Source organism: Lynx rufus, unplaced genomic scaffold (assembly GCF_022079265.1).
Source record: "Lynx rufus isolate CCGP_SWC_20201006 ecotype Redwood Valley unplaced genomic scaffold, mLynRuf1.p SCAF_3, whole genome shotgun sequence".
Taxonomy (NCBI): domain Eukaryota; kingdom Metazoa; phylum Chordata; class Mammalia; order Carnivora; family Felidae; genus Lynx; species Lynx rufus.
In genome coordinates, this window is record NW_025814845.1 from 66,590,181 (window position 1) to 66,608,858 (window position 18,678).

The 18,678-nt window shown below is 37.4% G+C and overlaps 1 protein-coding gene across 6 annotated transcripts in view; it reads right to left on the reverse strand.

Moving 5' to 3' along the window:
- Positions 1-18,678, reverse strand: part of WDFY3 (WD repeat and FYVE domain containing 3) — a 245,777-nt gene that overhangs the window by 65,074 nt on the left and 162,025 nt on the right. For 5 of the 6 annotated variants that reach the window (XM_047090586.1, XM_047090585.1, XM_047090581.1 and 2 more), the window contains 7 exons: positions 16,676-16,796; positions 16,230-16,447; positions 12,030-12,265; positions 10,685-10,819; positions 8,049-8,228; positions 6,454-6,687; positions 352-451 (listed from right to left, as the gene is read on the reverse strand). In XM_047090586.1, the coding sequence (XP_046946542.1) occupies positions 352-451; positions 6,454-6,687; positions 8,049-8,228; positions 10,685-10,819; positions 12,030-12,265; positions 16,230-16,447; positions 16,676-16,796 (1,224 nt within the window). The remainder of the gene's footprint in view (positions 1-351; positions 452-6,453; positions 6,688-8,048; positions 8,229-10,684; positions 10,820-12,029; positions 12,266-16,229; positions 16,448-16,675; positions 16,797-18,678) is intronic. The other variant, XM_047090584.1, reaches the window with a different exon arrangement.

The following is an 18,678-nucleotide window of genomic DNA, read 5'->3' on the forward strand; positions in this document are numbered from 1 at the left end:
TATAAGTTGTGTATGTATATCACAATAAGTTAAAAGTACTAGATATTCACATAAATATAACTTGTTGTAAGACAGTTTTAAAAACATTTTTTTCTCTTCCCTTGTCCTCTTCCTGCCACCTGAGTGTACAGATGTGGACAAGCAACTTAAAACACTTCCTGTTGTTGACTCTCTATCCCAGATTAAAAGGAATGAGCTAGATGGGCTTGTTGCTCATTACAGAAAAATACCAGGAAGAGGGAAATATGCACAGAAAAGATAAAGCTAAAAAGGAGATACACTTGGGGTTTAGATAGAGAAGAAGAATGATTATAGGTACTTTCATAAAGTGAAAATAAAACATAGTATTACCCAATAAGACATCAGCTGCAAGCAAATGGTCCATTACACTATCCAAAATATAAGTCTGAAATTCTTTTTGCTGAGTTCTTGTAGATCTTTCAGGAGAAGCCTAATCAATAAAATTTACAATTAGAAACAGAACCAATTAAACAAAGATAAGGCCTCAATCATAGTTATATTATTAATACTTACATAGTTACATAAAAAAACCCTACTGGGAAATAATAAAATATGACATGAGAGATAGTAGACACCCTTATGCTTTTTTTTTATTTTTGTGACCACAGAATTAAAAAGAAGCAAAAGTAAAGTATCATCTTTTGAATCCAGTCCTCCAAAAAGATTCTAAGTATACCTCACTTCCAAAGACAGCCATTTATGAGATACAGATAAAATAAATCATAAAGCCATTAAAACAGATATAAAACCTCAGGGATCTAGGAATCAAGGGGGCAAAGTTGAGGGGGAAGGGAATATTAATACCAAATGTTAACTAAGCACATGGCACAAAATTTAGCTCTGCGCTTCCACGGTATCGAGGAGAAAAAAAGACGATACGGTTTACAAAGCTTTTTCTTATCTGTAAAAAGCAGCACACTAGACTGTCAGCAAGGATGTTTACCTGAAGTCGTTCTTAGAGGAAGGTTCTCTAAGGGTTTTTAAAATGACGACAATGCTAACCCTATCCATAATACCTTTGAGAATGGTTTTGTACAGTACAAAGATGATTTTAGAAATGATATTGAATAAAAGCTTAGGGCACAAAGTTAAACTACAGTCCTCAGATGGCATTTCTGTTATTAGGGTAATATAATCTAGGTGCATAACTGGCAAGTATCTAACCTGAGAGGTGGGTGGCAGACCACTGGGAGCCTAGGGATGAAAGGTGGAAACATCCTTCTGTCGTCCTCAAATGCCAGTGGTTTTAGTTTGCTTTTGGTAGGAGTTGGATATGGAACAGTTCAACAAACTGACACAAAACTGTTTCTTAAAAAGAGATCTGTATGTTTTGATACCAGCATAGTAATGATGCTTTGCAGATCCGTGAATACACACATCCGGGACTATGGTTATGATGTTACAAAAGTGGGCTTTAGAAAACTGTTTTGCTTTATGCATTTAAAATTAAATTCTGCTCTATTTTAAAAAATCCATTTCTTTCTATTCTGATTTTCAAGGTGGTACTCAAAAAGGGTTTAAAGGAGCAGTTAAAAATCTAAAATCTATATTCAGATCAAAGATCTTATTCTAGGGATTCAAAAACCAACATCTCAACCAAAGTTGCAACAAGTATTTCTCTGTTTTGCTGGTAAGGCATATTTATTTTGTTTAAAAATGACAAAATGTGGGCCTAATAACAGTTAAAATAGTACTAAAGTTTAGAAATTTGGTTTGGGATCAGAATAACTAGGGGAAAAATGAAAGATAGGTCATATTGTTTTAAATCTTAATAAATTTTCCTGTGCAGTTGGAACAGATTAATGACAGTGGTCAGCAGTAGAGCTGTGGCCACGCCCTGCCAATTTCTCATGTGGATGGTACAGTGAGAATTCAACCTTGCCAAATAAAGAGAAAACAGCAGATTGATTAGATCTTGGAGGATTACCTTATAATCAGATCAGAGATCATTTTTTCAAACAGCCTGAGCAGATCGAAGTTTACTAAGGAGTAAGGTTCTCCATTCACAGGAAGATTTAAACCCCCCGAAGACAACAGTGTTCATTCTGGATCATCATCACTCAAGGTGGTTGGTTAATGGATAAATAATAATGGGTAGGGCTTATCAAATCTTAACTAGACAAAGTTTGGAATCTGAAAACAGAGGGACCATAGTACACAGAAAAGTAGCTTCATCAACAATATTTATCTTTACTTAATTAAGAAACATTCTTTTGAATTATGCAAGGATTTAAGGCTGGCTCAGTCACCAATAAGCATTTAATCCTCTGAATCCTCTCACAGAATCTATTATATGAGTGATTATGACCCAGAATTTACACTTGTTATTGGCTCTAATTGCGGAGTTTAAATGTTCTTGCTGAGATTTATTGTAGCCTAACTTTTAAAGGATTTAAGGCTTAATGAATGAATGCACAGCTGTCTCAGAGGCATTAAAAAAAAAATTCTATGGAGTTGCTATATGTAAAAGACAGTGCTTACTTTTATCTCTTTATCTCAATCTGCAAAATATCTCTTTGTACCCCATTTTAGGGAGATGGTAACTAAGGCTGAGTGGGTAAGTCACAACTAGGACTCAAACCTCAGTTTCTTTGATGGCAAAATTCATGGCCTCCCGTTATACTATACTCTTCCAGCTCTACCGGAAGTCTCCATATTGAAGTTAACAAATGCACAAAAACAACTCTGCTACAGCCTCATCAATCTTCTACATCAATCTGGTCGGCTGCACCAGATACCTGGGACGAGTTCAGGGCAGGGGGAGGACAGGGTGAGCACTATGATCTGCTCCGGTCTGTGGCCATCACATGTCTTCCCGGTAAACACAGGGAAGCCAGTCAACACCAGTATTCAGAGAATCACAGCCTTCTTTCTGCAGCCTGCAGACACCATGCAGAATCTATGCGCACAGGCCAGCCAGCCCAGCGGGCCTGCTGCTCTCGACGAGAGCAGTGCAGCTTTGGGAGGAAGACCTTTGGTGTTCGGTGGTTTGTGGACAGGCTGAAGCTCTTAAGGAAGAGGTTTCGAGCTTCTTCATTCCAACTGCAGTATTCCTCTTAACTGATTTCCTCCCTTCTGTCAGTTATGGGAGAGGGCTCTCTCTGCCCCCTTTTGCCACTTTTTGTTTGTTCGTTGTCCTAGTCACCCAGGGTGGATCTCAGACTGAAGTGAAGAGAGAAGTCTTTTAGAAGATGGCTACAATAGAGTTGTGAACTCCTGAGAGCACAGAGAGGTACTTATGGTGTAAGCCCACCCTCCGGCCCCGGGCTGCCATGGTGGTGCTCACGTGCAGCAATGTCACCGGGCCTTCCGTAAGATGCCTGCTGGTGACAGGTACTGGTGGTGACAGACACCGGTGGACGGGAGCAGGGAGAAGAGCTCCTGGACACTCTGGTATATGCCAGCGAAGGCCACTTCGTTTCTGGGTAAGCCTTACATGCCAGGTTCTGTGTTATGAATCTTAAATGTATTCTCTTATTTAATTCTCACAGCAGCCCTCAGAGACAGGTTCTATTTTTATACCTTGTGAAAGATGGGCAAACTCTAAGGGGTGAAGAGAGCGGAGAGGACACAGCTATAACCAGCACACATTTAATTTCTCAAAAATAGCTTTTGCTGGGTGATTTACATATATTTAACTCCCGTAAAAATTATACAAGGGAGATTAGTATATAAATCATTCTCCAGAGAATGGATTGAGTTCATTGAGACAAAAGTGTTTATGTAATAAATAACTGGCCCAGAATTCAAAACAGGTCCTTCTCACTCCAAAACCCATGCTTTTTCTACTGCACCATACTGCCTCCCTTGTACACTCTGGCTCGCCTACACAAATGGGAATCTTTTATAATCAAGTAAGTAGATGATCTTGTGGTGAGATTCCGGCAATCCTAAGACTGAAGATGGCCTGCCTCAAACGTATTGAACTGAAAATCAGTTGGATCAAACCCCGTCCTTCATCCAGGTAAGTGGTAAACATACAGGATAATTCTCTTCTTGAACAACATTCAAAATCGTGTGCTTGCTGTTTTTTACACCATCAAAGATATAGAGTGCAATAAATATGTTCTGCATGTTTATTTTATATGTGTATAGAAGAATTGGAAGTTCCTCAAAGGATTAAGTTAATTTTTAAAAGCAAATGTTATCTCTCTTATTAGATGTATCACATCTTCCTGTTCGAGAGCTGCCAGGATATAGTTATAGTTAAATGATTAATATTGAAAAGAACCAAAACTCTGTGCTAATTCTGTAAGAGATGAAAGGACATGTGAAAGGTGGTCCCTAACTTTTAAGGAGTTGATAATCTACCTGGGAGTTTCCATCTTGACATCCCCCTGTTTTCCTTGAATTCTAACCCCACCACCCCTGACTCTCCAGTCCAATCAGACACAATTCCACCACAGGGCAGATTTCTGTCCACAACAATGAGAATGCTACCTTAAGGTTAGTACATGTTATATCAAACTTTTTCTTTGAAAAATATAGAAAACCAAAATAAAAGACAATTATTTTGCTTACTCATGGCTAATTATCTATCAGGGTTCCTACAAATCTGAAAAGGCTATTAATGGATATATCTGTCCGTATCTCCCACACATGTGTATTTTAGTATCTGGCTCACTTATGCTTTCTGGCACACACCTCTTCTGAACTTTATTATCTTGTTATTTTCTGATCACCATTTCATTTTGCATAGAATGCTTCAAATTCTTACCTGACGTGCTAAGATACTAGCCATCTATCTTACTTCTTAAAGTTTCTAACAAGGACAAGTTCTACCAGGCATGCCTTTAAACTCTACCATGTGAACTGCTGATGACATTTACTATTTTTCTACCAACGTAAACAGTGTGGTCCTGGTTAAAATGCTTAGCATGACTAGTATCTAAATTACATCAGCAATTTCTTTTAGTTGACCAAAGGGAGAGAGTTTCACGTGAATAAGATAAAACATCTCCTGTGGTTTTAAGGTTTCAAGTAAAAAATTAACTGTATTAGCCACTAGAGGGAGCAGAGAAAGTGCAGGTTCAGCTACCAAATGGCTGAGAGCATGAGGGAAGTTCCCCAGAGAGAAGAGCAGTTATAGTCTTTGGAACTGAATCTTTTCATAGGATGATATTATTTTCAGAGTCCTGGAATGCACTACTTGACCCTGCTTATATGAATTGACCAAAAAAAATATGAATGTACAGGCAACTAGTTACATATTAAATTCTCTTTCTAGGATCTTTTGAAAATTTTCTAGGTGAACATTTGGTTTTCAGGCATGGCCAATTACTAGAGCCAGCAGTACACTTAGGGCTCATTTTCTGATGCATCAGCTGATTCATATCACTTACCAGCAGAACAGGCAAGTGCAATGGGCTGTCTGCATCTCCCCCAAATTCGTATGTTGAAGCTCTAACCCTCAATGTGATGGTATTAAGAGATGGAGCCATCAAAACGTAATTAGGTTAAGATGAGGTCACGATGGTGGAGTGCCCATGAGATTAGTGCCCTTATTAGAGGAAGGAACACAAGAGTTTTCTCGTACATGAGTGCATGTGCGCAGGTTCTCGTTCTCTCCTCTCTCTCTCTCTCTCTCTGCCATGTGAGAGTATAACAATGTAGCCATCTGTAAGCCAGAAAGAGGGCACCAGAACCTCACCAAACTGGCACCCTGATGTCAGACTTCTCTGTCTGGAACTGTGGGAAATAAATGTCTATTATCCACACCACCCAGTCTATGGTATTTTGTTGCAGTCTGAACTAAGCAAGGAAGCAACCTAAAACTTTGCTGCCTTGAGGAAAATTTAATAACTGTATATTAAGCACCTACTATGTGCAACGCACCATATCTTATGGTGCAGAGGACACCAAGAGCAATAATACCTGGTTATAATATGAAAGACGGACAGAAGTAGGGAGTTACACACTGAGGAGACAATGACGCTCTAAGTGTTAGAGTATGTGAGAGAAGGTGCTGGCACACTAAGGACCATGGGCCAAATCCAGCCCATGTCTGTCTTTGTAGACCAAGTTTTACTGAAACACAGCCATGCTCATTCATTTATGTATTGTCTACGGCTGCTTCCTAGCTACAGTGATATACTGAAACAGTTGTAACAGAGATTGTATAGCCTGCAAAGCTTGAAACATTTACTATTTGGCCCTTCACAGAAAAAGTCTGTCAATTCCTGGCCAGGAAAGGATAAGAAAGGTTTGAATTAGGGACATGCTTATGGGAGGGAACAGAAAGTAGAGAAACAAATTGTTAGGGTATATAGCATGTCTGGGATAAAAAATTCCCATAGTCCATGATATGTTCTGCCTGTATAACCAAAAGAATTTGATATCTGAAAGGTATCTGGCATAAAATATGCTTGGTTACTAATGTTCTAATTATAAAAACTGAGCAAAAGATATGTAAATGCATTTTTTTGTCCTTACCTCCAACAAAAGATCAATTAGCGGAGTCTGCTTGCTGGCAGGAGTAAGACAGAGATTGTCTATTATTAAGACCCGCATGAAGTCAAAAACAAACTTTTTAGCTGGGTGATTGGTCAGATACGTCTTCGTGCCCACATTGCAATACTCTGACTGGCTTCTGTTCATCCCTGTGTCTGCTGCAAAGGCTTTAAATTCTTCTGCTGGAGATCCAACTTCATCATCAAGATCAGTCACCTGGTAAAATCAAGTGGAAATACACACGAGTCATATTTGATTTTATGTGATATTTTCACTTCCATGTTTCCTAAAATCCAAATTATAGCAGCAAGAGTACTTTCCTTCAATATTTACCTCTTACTAGGCTATTCAATACATTACTTCACTGCTTATTTGACTATCACTTCAAGGTAGTAACCGGGAACCAGATGTATGTGTACTTAACACATGCTCTTTCTAATATTAAAGTGACCAGCCACTACCCGTGTATCTGTTTTATGTTGAATTTTATCTCTACTATGGATAACTGCACTTAAAATAATTGAAATGATGAGAATGACTATATTTGCATATTGAAATATACCTATGGAGAAGTCAATGTCACAGAATTTCAAATTAAGATCTGGCCCAAGGGTGGCATCTAAAAGCTGATCTATTTTTGCAAATTAAAAAAACAAAAAAACAAAAAAACAGAAAAATAAACAAAACAACAACATAACCAAAGCCAGTTTGGAGCCAAGTGAAAAAAAAATAAAGAGGACCAAAAGACAGATGATAAGCTGCTGACAAGGAAAAGACATTGAGATAATACTAAAGGTCTGTTTTTACCAAAACAAGAGGATTTTAAAATTACAAACAAGCCAGGGTATTAAGATCTTGTGTTTTACTTGTCTTTCTTCCTAAAATCCCTTACAGTTTTATAATGAATGTTTCTACCTTTACACATGAAGAAAGGGTAGTAGGAAGAAGGTAGTTTATTCCAGGTCCCAGAATAAGTGGTAGAATTAAGAGAAAACATGAAATTCTGAAGTATAGGGAATACTGTCTTTAGGGCTTTGTTTTAAAGGACAAAAGAAGTACCTGTACTACCTATGATTATATTCTAATAATTTGTTATTACTACAGAATATAAAAAATAAAAGTTGAATGAAAAGACAAACACAGATTTCATTTTTGTATAAAAACAGTCAATCCTATAATTAATTTGTAAAGACTAAATCCAGGAGATGCTGAATTCCTGAGGTAAGGAAAGCAGAGGTTAAGTTCACTCTGACCGGAGTTCTGTAACTCGGCTACGACACTGCATGACACAGCTTTCAGCATGTAAAGCAAGAAATGGGTCCACAGTGACTCAGAGAGGGAAGTGATTAACCAGACACTTACGAGAATATGTTAAATAAAACCAGAAGTAGAGTTCACTGCTATTTTAGAGGAAAGCAGAAGGAGAGTGTGGGGAGCAGACACCAGAGAATAATGTAAGAGGTGAGGTAGAAAGTTAGGAAACTAACTTGGTCAGAAGCTGAAAGGACTGGCAGGAAAACCCTGCCAACCACTGGAGCAGACTAATCCCAGGTAGACGTTCCCCCCACCTTTCCTACCATCTCTGAGTAAGGACGGATATTGAAGGGGAAGACGGTGGCTGCTAATGCACACAGGAAGTCAGGGCTCATCCACATGGAGGCCAGGTCAGGAACGTTGTGATATAAGTATCTAAAGAACTGCATCAGGGTCACGGGGTATTCCCGGAGCCAAGACCCCTCTTCTTCTGATTGCCAAGGCTGTCATGGGGACAAGAAAAGAAATAATACGTTAGAAAAACTGACACTGCTACAAATCACTTTAAAAAATCCATTACTCAACTTCTTTTCTAACACTGGACATGGTAATGGTTCACAATGCTTATGAACCACATTCACGAGCAAATATCCGTCAACACCTCTAGAAATAAGCTAAAACAGACACAGTACTCCTAGAAACTGACAGGACATTTTTTCACTGGCATAGTCGTAGCTCAGTAACTTGAGTCAGTGGTTTTCACTATTTATCATTATCAACATGAGAACAGTTGGTGCCAATAGTGGCTGTGTTATCCACAAAGCTGTCTTATCCTCCATCATGCTGCCATTATGTTAGGAGCAACACGAAAGATGGGGAAGTTACCTCACCTTTCTGAACCTCACACTGTCATATGTAAAATGACAAAACAATGCTTGGAGCCATTATGCAACCATGATATTATGATTTATAATACAAAATATATACTTGGGTCTTTGTCCCATCTCATTCTTGGCACAGAGCTACTAAAACCTTTGGAATGTCGTAAGTGAGAAAAGCCATGAAGGTGTCTTTTGTTAATTATAACAAACCCCTTGGGGTGTCTAGGTGGCTCAGTCTGTTGAGAGTCCGACTCCTGATTTTGGCTCAGGTCATGATCTCACAGTTGGTGGGATCGAGCCCCACAACAGGCTCTGCATTAACAGTGCAGAGCCTGCTTAAGGTTCCCTTTCTCCCTCTCTCTCTGCCCCTCCCCAGCTCGTGCATGCTCTCTCTCAAAATAAATAAATATTAAAAAAAAAATCATAACAAACCCCTTTCAACCACATCTGAGTTAATGTTAATGATAAGATTTTTGGAAAGCCCCTAAAGATGGAGGCTTGGCAGGGAAACAACCACATGAATAGAGGACTGAAACTTTCATCGCTGTACTAAAGCCCTGTACCCTCTAACTTCTAGGAAGGAGAGAGGGTGTGGAGATTGAGTTCAATCACTAATGGCCAATGGTTCAATCATGTCGATGTAATGAAGCCTGAATAAAAACCTTAAAGGACAGGGTCTGGAGAGCTTCTGGCTTGGTGAACACACAGAAGTGCTGGGAGAACAGCAGGTAGAGAGGGCATGGGAGCTCTGTGCCCTTCTCCACACCCTACTCTCTGCAGCTCCTCCATTGGCTGTTCCTGAGGCACATCCTTGTATAATAAACTGGCAATCTAGGAAGTAAGATGTTTTCCCAAGTCGTGGGAACCTCCAATTTACAGCCAATAGAGCAGAAGCACAGGTAACAACATGGACTTGTGACTGTCACCTGACGTGGTGGCAGGGGGCAGTTGTGTGGGACTGAGCCCTTAACCTGTGGGATCTGACGCTGTCTCCAGGTAGACCGCGTCAGAACTGAACTAAGCTGTGGGACATGCAGCTAGCGTGGCAAAACCCACCACACAGTCGGTGACCAGAAGTGTCAGATGTGAAGTAGTGAGGTAGCAGAATATTGAGAGTAGAGGAGACACACAGGAGTGTGTTCTTCCTTCGGAGCAATACAACAACAATAACGATGATGATAAAAAGGGAAAAAGGATATATGGGAACAATACCTATCTTTTGCTAGTTGCCCAGAGAGTGACTTTTTTAACTTAGATTTTTGTATTTGTTTATAAAAAGGAACTAAAACAAGCGCCCCAAGCATTCTAACTTAATACAATAGTAATTTTCTTTTCTAAGATGACATAAGAATAGTTTTGACTAAAATTAGGTTTGTCGGTACGTGTGATTCAAAGAGAGCTAGTAATTCTTCTTACAATGTGATCTTAAGTTGTGTAAACAAATTAAGTCGTTACTCACAGTGTTCCTATAAAAGAAACAGGAACATACATCTTGTCACTTACTCTTTCAATCTTTCATATCCAAGTTAGAAATAATTAGAACAAAAACGAATACAAAATAAAGCCAGTGCTGACATTTTTAACCTTTAAATGAAGGTGATTTTCAAAGTTCAAGTAACATATTATTGCAATGACATATACTATTAATGTATATTTGTTATATATATACATATATGTTAGAATATATATATAACACTAATAATATCCATGAACACTTACAAAACACTATGTACCAGGCACTCTTTCATCAGTGCTTTGTGTATATATTAATGCCTCATTAAATCCTCACAGCAATCCTAACAGGTAAGTTCTGTTATCACCAGCATTTTATACATGAGGAACCTGAGGCACATAGAGGTTAGCATGTCTTAAGTACCAGGTATGGGATTTGAACCCAGATAGGGCTCCAGAGATCATGGTCTAATCAACTGCACAGTGAGTCTCTACAGTAGAGATAACTAAAAGGACAGACTGTGTAATAAACAAACAGCCATGTTATCTTAGGATTCCCCTATTGATAAAAATGTATCACAGGCAGGAGGAACGACCAACAGGTTTAAGTATCTCTGTAAACTTACTGAATTCAGCATGCTTCGGAGCATCCCCAATAATAAAAAAGCAGCTTCTGTGCACACGTTATGGATAGAGGAGACCACAGTTCCACTTGAGGCAGGAACTCCAAAGATAAATGTCCAAATAGAATCTAAATCAAACTGTAGAGGTCAAAATGAATGAAGATTAGCCACTGTCCATTGTTTTCAGCTAGAGACCCTCACAAGTTCTAATATTCTAAAACTTCTTTGAGACTGATTAGTTTTTTTCAAGGTGAGCAATGATGGAGAGGGATAGAGATGTAGCACTCCTCCCTCCTCTAAATTTTAAAAGTTTGTAAATTTTTACATTTATAAAGAAGAGTGAATACTATGTATCATTCTGGCTTCTGTACCCATGTTAATAGAAAACAATATTTTCTATTTTTTTTCCTCCAATGAAAACAAACAGAAAGAAAACACATGCTAATTAGCTAGGAGATGACATTATACCACTAATGATTTTGAGCAGGATCTTTTAAAAAAAAAGCACACAGAACTCCCCCCCTCCCTCTTTTGGCAATGTTCTAATTCACATACAGGTAATATTTCACAAAATAAAAATCAGTTTAGGAGACTTATTCATAGAGTTTTATATAATACTTCATGACTATGGTGTCATGCTTATTTTGAAAAATTACATAACCAACCAAACTCTGTTAAGCCTGAATCCGTATTCTGACTTAATATAAGGGTACACACTTTCTTTTTGTTTAAAAGGTTTTGTCAATTACTAGAATCATTTGATTTAGCACTTGGAGTTATGACAGAAGTACAGTTGAGTTTAAAACTAAATTCCCAAGTCTTTGCAGTACCAAAAACCAAAGCTACACAACAGTCCACAACAGTCTTCAGTTAGGATTCAAGTAAAGTCTCAGTGTTTTCCTATTGTGGATGTTATCTATCATTAAGAAATTAAAAATATTTTTGTAATCAGAATTTGCACTAAGAATCCTATCCAGTAAACTCACGGCACATAAACTGCTCTCTTTATTTTTAATTCTATAGAAATGACATTATACTTCTAGATAACATCACAGAACTTGACTTCTTCAGATCTCCATTTAAAATACCATCCAAAGTCTTTATGCATATGGAATCATAGAGAGTAATCATTTAAAAAAAAAAAAAAAAAAAAGACCACAGAGGGAAAAAAGGACTTCTTTTTGCTAAAGTTTTCTATGGTAGCTTCATATTTTTCTGTCCCAAACCAAATCCTACATGTGAGAAAGGAATGGAATCCCTTTGGTTTTATTGTGAGCAGCCCATCATCACCCTGTGGGGGTTTTGCGGCACGTATAATCACACTTCCACCTTACTAGATAATTCCTACCTGGCAACCCTGCTTACACCGGCTGCTGATGACAGGCACACTGACCTGCAGGTTCTCAGGCAGCTCACTAACTGGCTGCTGCAGAAACAGTGCCATGAGGAGAAAGTAGAGAGCAGGGACATTAGTGTGTTTAGGAAGGAAGGACTGAAGAACTGGGAAACCAGGAAAATGACAAGCATCACGGTTAATCTCCCTGACCGTCGATCGCCCGCCAGCACTCCTGCCCACGTTGAATCCTAAGAGGAGAGGAAAGGTAACAGTAAGTACAGTAATCAGTAATCGACTGCCGTGCTATATTAACAAAGAAAGGAGTAATTCAGTATATGTGACATTTCTATCCAGAGTATTCATGTTAATAAAGGCAATTAACTACTCGACTGTTGAATTCATCTTCCAGTTTACAAGTTGACTTTACTATCTCTGATTTCAGCAAGCCTGTCTATTAGAACACAGGTCTTGAAAAATAGCTGAGACAATCGGATACAAGAGAGAATATAAATTCCACTCATTAAAAGAAGGACCTCAAACGAGCTCTAACATTTCCCTAAGAAGAAAGTAAAATTCAAAATAGAGTCAAAGTTAGGATGCTACAAAAATGTACCTTAAAAAACTAAAACTGCTATATTTAGCATATAATTATAATGAACTATATTCAGTTAATATAGGTCATTTGTCCTGAAGATCATATTAACCTAGTTAACTTTAAGTCATCTACAAGTTTTGAGACAAGACAGAATAAATAAGCAAACTGATCTGTAATTCCGTTTGGAAGTTCCCCAGCACTCCTGGACTGTGGCTGTCTATGCAGAATTCTTCCCAGAAACACAGCTCTACCAGGACGGGGTCAGGGCTTGCGGACGTGGCTTACGCAGCATCAGCCTTTCTAGCAATCTTGCCCCCTCCATAACATAACTCATCAGGACACAACTCCAATAGTTAGTTCTTCTCCCTCCCCAAATCTAGCACAGTGCTCCGAACAGAATAAACGTTGGTCAGAGTTTCAGTGTAAAACTTGTACGAAGGGCAACCAAGAGATGAAGGATTGATTTCTACTCTGGAGCAATCTGTATTTCAAGTGAATATTCATTTTTTCCTTCCAATTTCTTTTTTCTAGGATGAAGTAAGCATGTAACTTGCTACTATTTTAATAAAAGAGAAATTTGCATCCAGCTAGCTTTTTATTTTTATTTTTTTTTTTAATTTATTTTTTTTTTCAACGTTTATTTATTTTTGGGACAGAGAGAGACAGAGCATGAACGGGGGAGGGGCAGAGAGAGAGGGAGACACAGAATGGGAAACAGGCTCCAGGCTCTGAGCCATCAGCCCAGAGCCCGACGCGGGGCTCGAACTCACGGACCGTGAGATCGTGACCTGGCTGAAGTCGGACGCTTAACCGACTGCGCCACCCAGGCGCCCCCAGCTAGCTTTTTAATAATTTCATCCTAACCAACTGCTTCATGTGTTGTGAATTAATCTTCTGATGTTTGCCTAATTAAAAAATTGTATAGCAATTTACCGACCTCTTTCCCATATCATCTCATTTCTCACACACAATGAACATGTGAGTCAGAGATTACTATTATCCTTTCTATAACACGGAAAATATGCAATTTGTTCAAAATCACAAAGTTGAAGATTGCTGCTGCTAGGATTTGAGCTGATGTCTGTTTTAGAGCCTGTGAAGTTACACGGTGTCCCCTGGTCTTCTTTTTTTTAAATTTTTTTTTTCAACGTTTATTTATTTTTGGGATAGAGAGAGACAGAGCATGAACGGGGGAGGGGCAGAGAGAGGGAGACACAGAATCGGAAACAGGCTCCAGGCTCTGAGCCATCAGCCCAGAGCCTGACGCGGGGCTCGAACTCACGGACCGCGAGATCGTGACCTGGCTGAAGTCGGACGCTTAACCGACTGCGCCACCCAGGCGCCCCTCCCCTGGTCTTCTTAATGACACTGCTACATTTCTGAAAGACCCGGCCGCTGGTGATTTTTGCCTATAGTGAATTCTCAATGAAATCACCAGTATAAAAAAGTCTTGAGCTTTAAGAAGTCAGAAGACATAAGGTGGTATTTTATACATTAAATAGGAAAATAAATTTTGAATAAACTGCAGGTCCTAAATGAAAACCAATACCAACATTCATTTGCCTTTCTATTTTTCCCTATAATTAATCTTAAGGAATACTTAACATGTTATTAACAATTAAACATTAATTTAGATTCAAATTACAGCTATGTGGAAGGTATTTTTATAAAAAAAAATTTGACAAAACTACCAAACGTGAATAAAACAAAGACATTAGGTTGCTCATCACATCAGACAGAAACAGAATCAAGTGATAGGACACATATCTGTAATACATACACCTATATGTGTGTGATCACACAAGTATTCAGGGAAAATTTAGTTAAATTGAACCAAATTTAAATTACACTTAAGTTCCTCGATTTCGCTCTGAGAACGAGAAGAGCATATGCAACTTGTAAGCAGGTATAAAAGAAGACAAATTCCAAGGCATGAAGTCAGGCCAGATATAGAAAAGGCACCTTTTTCTGATACTACAGACAAAAGAACAGGACTAACACTTAGAAGACGGTTACTCAGACACCAATACTGTCTGACTCAGGAACCTTATGCATATAACAGTCTTACTTTCCTAATTAGAGAAATTATTCCTTAAGTTTTACTTACTAGCTTTATTTCATATGAAGTATAACAAATCCATAAAATATATACCTGACTCCATAATCATGAAGCTCAAAAGAGATGAAACATGTTAAAGAATTCTGTAAAGCACAGTGTGCTATATAAACCTCAGGTGTTACTACCGTGGTTTTTGGCCTTCAGTGGGAAGTGGTGCTCTCTGTTAGTGTTTGAAACTCTCATACTCCACAGAACTCACATTCTGCTGTGCCTTCCATTGCTTGCTCTCTTAGTAGCTATCATTAAGGTCAACAAGTGCAGTGTCTTGCTACCAAACTGTTCCTAACAATAACATTTGTAGGCTATATCCCTCCCCTAGAGTCAATGTAAAATAGTCATTGTTTTTAAACCATGGAAGTGTCTACAATGATAATGTCGAATATATATTTCAAAGCCATCAATTTTCTCGAGCAATCATTTCACCGTAAATTCCTTTCTTCACAACAAAGTTTCTTAAGACATTTTCCAATGTGAAATAACAGTAAAATAATCTTATGTTGTAAACTCAGTCTTGTATCATTTTCTTTGACATATGAATCAGATGCAGGCATCACTTAGGTATTGATGCTTTTACTTTTTTTTTTTTTTTTTTTTTTTACAGATAAATCACATATTCAATTTGGATCCCTAATTTTCCCACCTGATAAGGGTAAACAGGTATTTTTTATGCTTATTCTAGAATATAACTATATATGATTTTAAAATGTAATATTATAAAGACAAATATATTTTAAAATATATATTTCAAGAATTTAAAAAATACTTTATGAATTGAATGACTGGTTTTCAATAAAAACATTATTTTAAATATATATTTTCTAAAATTAGAACACTAATATGAATAGAAATATAGCTGCTCAAATGAATCTAACATAGGAAACTGTAATTTTCTAATATTACTTAAATGCTCAGTCCCACATTGAAAATAGCACAGAACTAGCAAGCAGAGAATAAGGAAACTTGGCTGAAACCTCGAGCTAATTAAATCTTTGAGAGGCAATATCATAAAACGGTTAAAAGCCTGGGCTTTTGATCTAATCGACCTGGATACAAATGTTGACACTTAGCTGACAAGTGACTTCATACCTATGCTTGGTTTTCTCATAAGTAAAATGGCTATGATAGTATTTATACCTCATAGGACGACCGTGAAAATGAAAATGTTTAGTAACTGGCATAGAACAAGCACTCAAAATACTGATTATTATTAACTGAGTTTGGATGATTTGCTAATTACTTACTTATACATAAGAAAGGGAAGTATACAACAAAAGATGATAAGGAATTCCCCTGAGTTTTCACATCTTGAATATCCTAACTTCAGCTTGATTTGCACTTAAAAATGCAAAATTTGAAACTTTCTAAGCTGTTCATTCATTCATTCAAATTCATGACTCTTAATGGCTGTCAGATGAACTGAGGACTGTAAGCTTTCACAAGATTTAAAAACAAAGTACAACAGCTTATCTTATAGCAGCTGATGGTAAAAGTCCCATACCTAATACAGTTCCGATCTTATTAGTTAAGACAGAATCTGTCTGTTCCAGCCACCCTCCACCGCTGAGTCCTTCCTTAAACTTGATGAGAATGGACTGATTACTCAGCAGCACGACAAGAATCCTCATGGCTGCTGTAACTGTGGTGGAGTGCAAGTGTTCTTCCATGAACATCATAATCCAGTCGAAGCCCAGTGTCCTGACCAGTTCTTCACAAGCTCTGTGTAAAGGTAGATAATTAAGAAGAAGAAAAAAACAGAACATTAATTTCAAGTGTTAGGATTTCTAATTTAAAAACATACATAAGTAAGACTAGCTTTTGTTCTCAAGATTCTATAAATTGCAAAGTTCAAAAGATCTATTAAAAGTAGCAATTCTTGCTATTGTCTACTATGAATTAACTAGTAATAACCACTGGTACCATCAGTTCTAAAAAGATCTTACTTACTGCAAATTAATGCTTGTCTTTTCTTTAGATGTATAAACTAGTTTTAGCAAGATATCTAGAAGTCTGTTCCTCAAAAGTATAAGATTAGCAGATACAAGACCTCCAAAGTCTTCTTCAGTTCCTACAATGAAAATATATACATTAAATTGCCTTAGTAGATAAACCAGTATAAAATATATAACACTGTTCTAAGAAATCTCACCGAAAATTACACCTTTTAGAAAACATTTTCTCCAAAAATAAACTTTTAAAAAAAATTTTAAAGGGAGGCTCAGTTGGTTAAGTGTCTGACTTTGGCTCAGGTCATGATCTCGCAGTTTGTGGGTTCGAGCCCCATGTCAGGCTCTGTGCTGACAGCTCAGAGCCTGGAGCCTGCTTTGGATTCTGTGTCTCCCCCTCTCTCCGCCCCTCCCCCACCTGCATACTGTCTTTTTTTCTCTCTCTCAAAAATAAACTTTAAAAAAAAAAAAAAAGAAAACATTTTCTCTAGGAGTACTTTAGAATCCTGAAAATTGTTCATTTATATTTGACATTATCTAAACAAGTAATAAAAGACTGTAAATCTTTTCTTACATTAATATTTCTCCACCACCACCAACAGAGGGGAAATTAGTCACGTGAATAAAAACAACAATCCAAATCCTTAATTTCCAGTTTCATTTTGAAGGATATATATAGTTAAATTTACCAAATTTAAAAATGAAAAATAGGAAGCATAAACTATTCAGTAACTGTAATAAAGGAGACTTTGAATTAAATAGCACAGAAGAGAGGCAAAGGCACACAAGTGTACAAGAGAAACTGGAAAAGCAAGGGAGGGAGACAGAAAGCTTATGGTTCTCAATGGCATGGTGCGGACTTCTGGGCCCAGCCGGGACACTGATGGGCTATGGGCTGGCAAATCACAGTCCCCAGGCCTTCCTTTATTCCAGAATTGAAGTTCGGGCTACATTAGTTGTATGCTTTTACTTGTTTGGGCAAGAGACACTTTTTGCCTTTAAACATTACCTTTTAAAATGCTAATTTTGTGCCTTAAACATTGGTAAGGATGCCTCAAGCTTACCTAGGGGAATTCAAGATTCCCTTCCCTTCTAAGAGGGAAGACTGGTATTTGATAAATTGCTTTGTTGAAAACATACCATACAACCTAAATTGAGATAAGAATCACTTCCTTTCAATTATTTCCTTTTCAATTACTTCTTTTCAGGAAAATGGTGATCCAACAGAAATGAAAAATTCTCCTTAGATTTATATCTAGTTTTCTGTCAGTTTTGCTTCTCTTAATTTTCAAATACAGTTTAAAACAATAAACTCTGAACTTCCAGCTTAAGTTGTTTCCACTCCGACTGATGCTTTCTTCCACAGTGCACTACCCTTTTATGCTATTTTATTCTGCACTCATTATTATATTGCTCTTCAGCATTATTCAAACCATTTTATTTTTTGTAGGTGTATCCTGAATGCTATATAAACTACTTCAAAGAAAAAACTATGGTTTTATTTGGAACATTATATTATAGTTAATGTAATCTTCAGTTCATATCAAATAATGTCATATACTAACAAGACCAACAGTGTGCTTCTGACTTTCTCTATTATTTCAAATGGCAATGAAGTGATGAGAATACTAATGAACTTGGCGTATCAACAGAAAAATTTGCTAATTTATACATCCCCACTACTGTACTCTTCTCAAAGGAAATTTTACACTAGTTGTGCTAATCGAATTCAACAACTAGCAAGAAATATGGAGACTAGAGAAATATTTGTCTCACATCTTTTTATACTTGAAACAAGTGTTATATATTTCCAAAGATTTTTAAAGTACTTTCAATAATATCTGTTTACTTGGCTTATATTAATTCAGAGCTAAGATATAATCTGTGCATATGAAAGAAAAATGTAGTGGTTAAAAAAAGCTTACAATGTTGGTCTGGATTGCCTGAGTTCAAATGGAAGTAGTATGATCTCAGGTAAATGTCTTTTACTCATCTTTCTAGGCC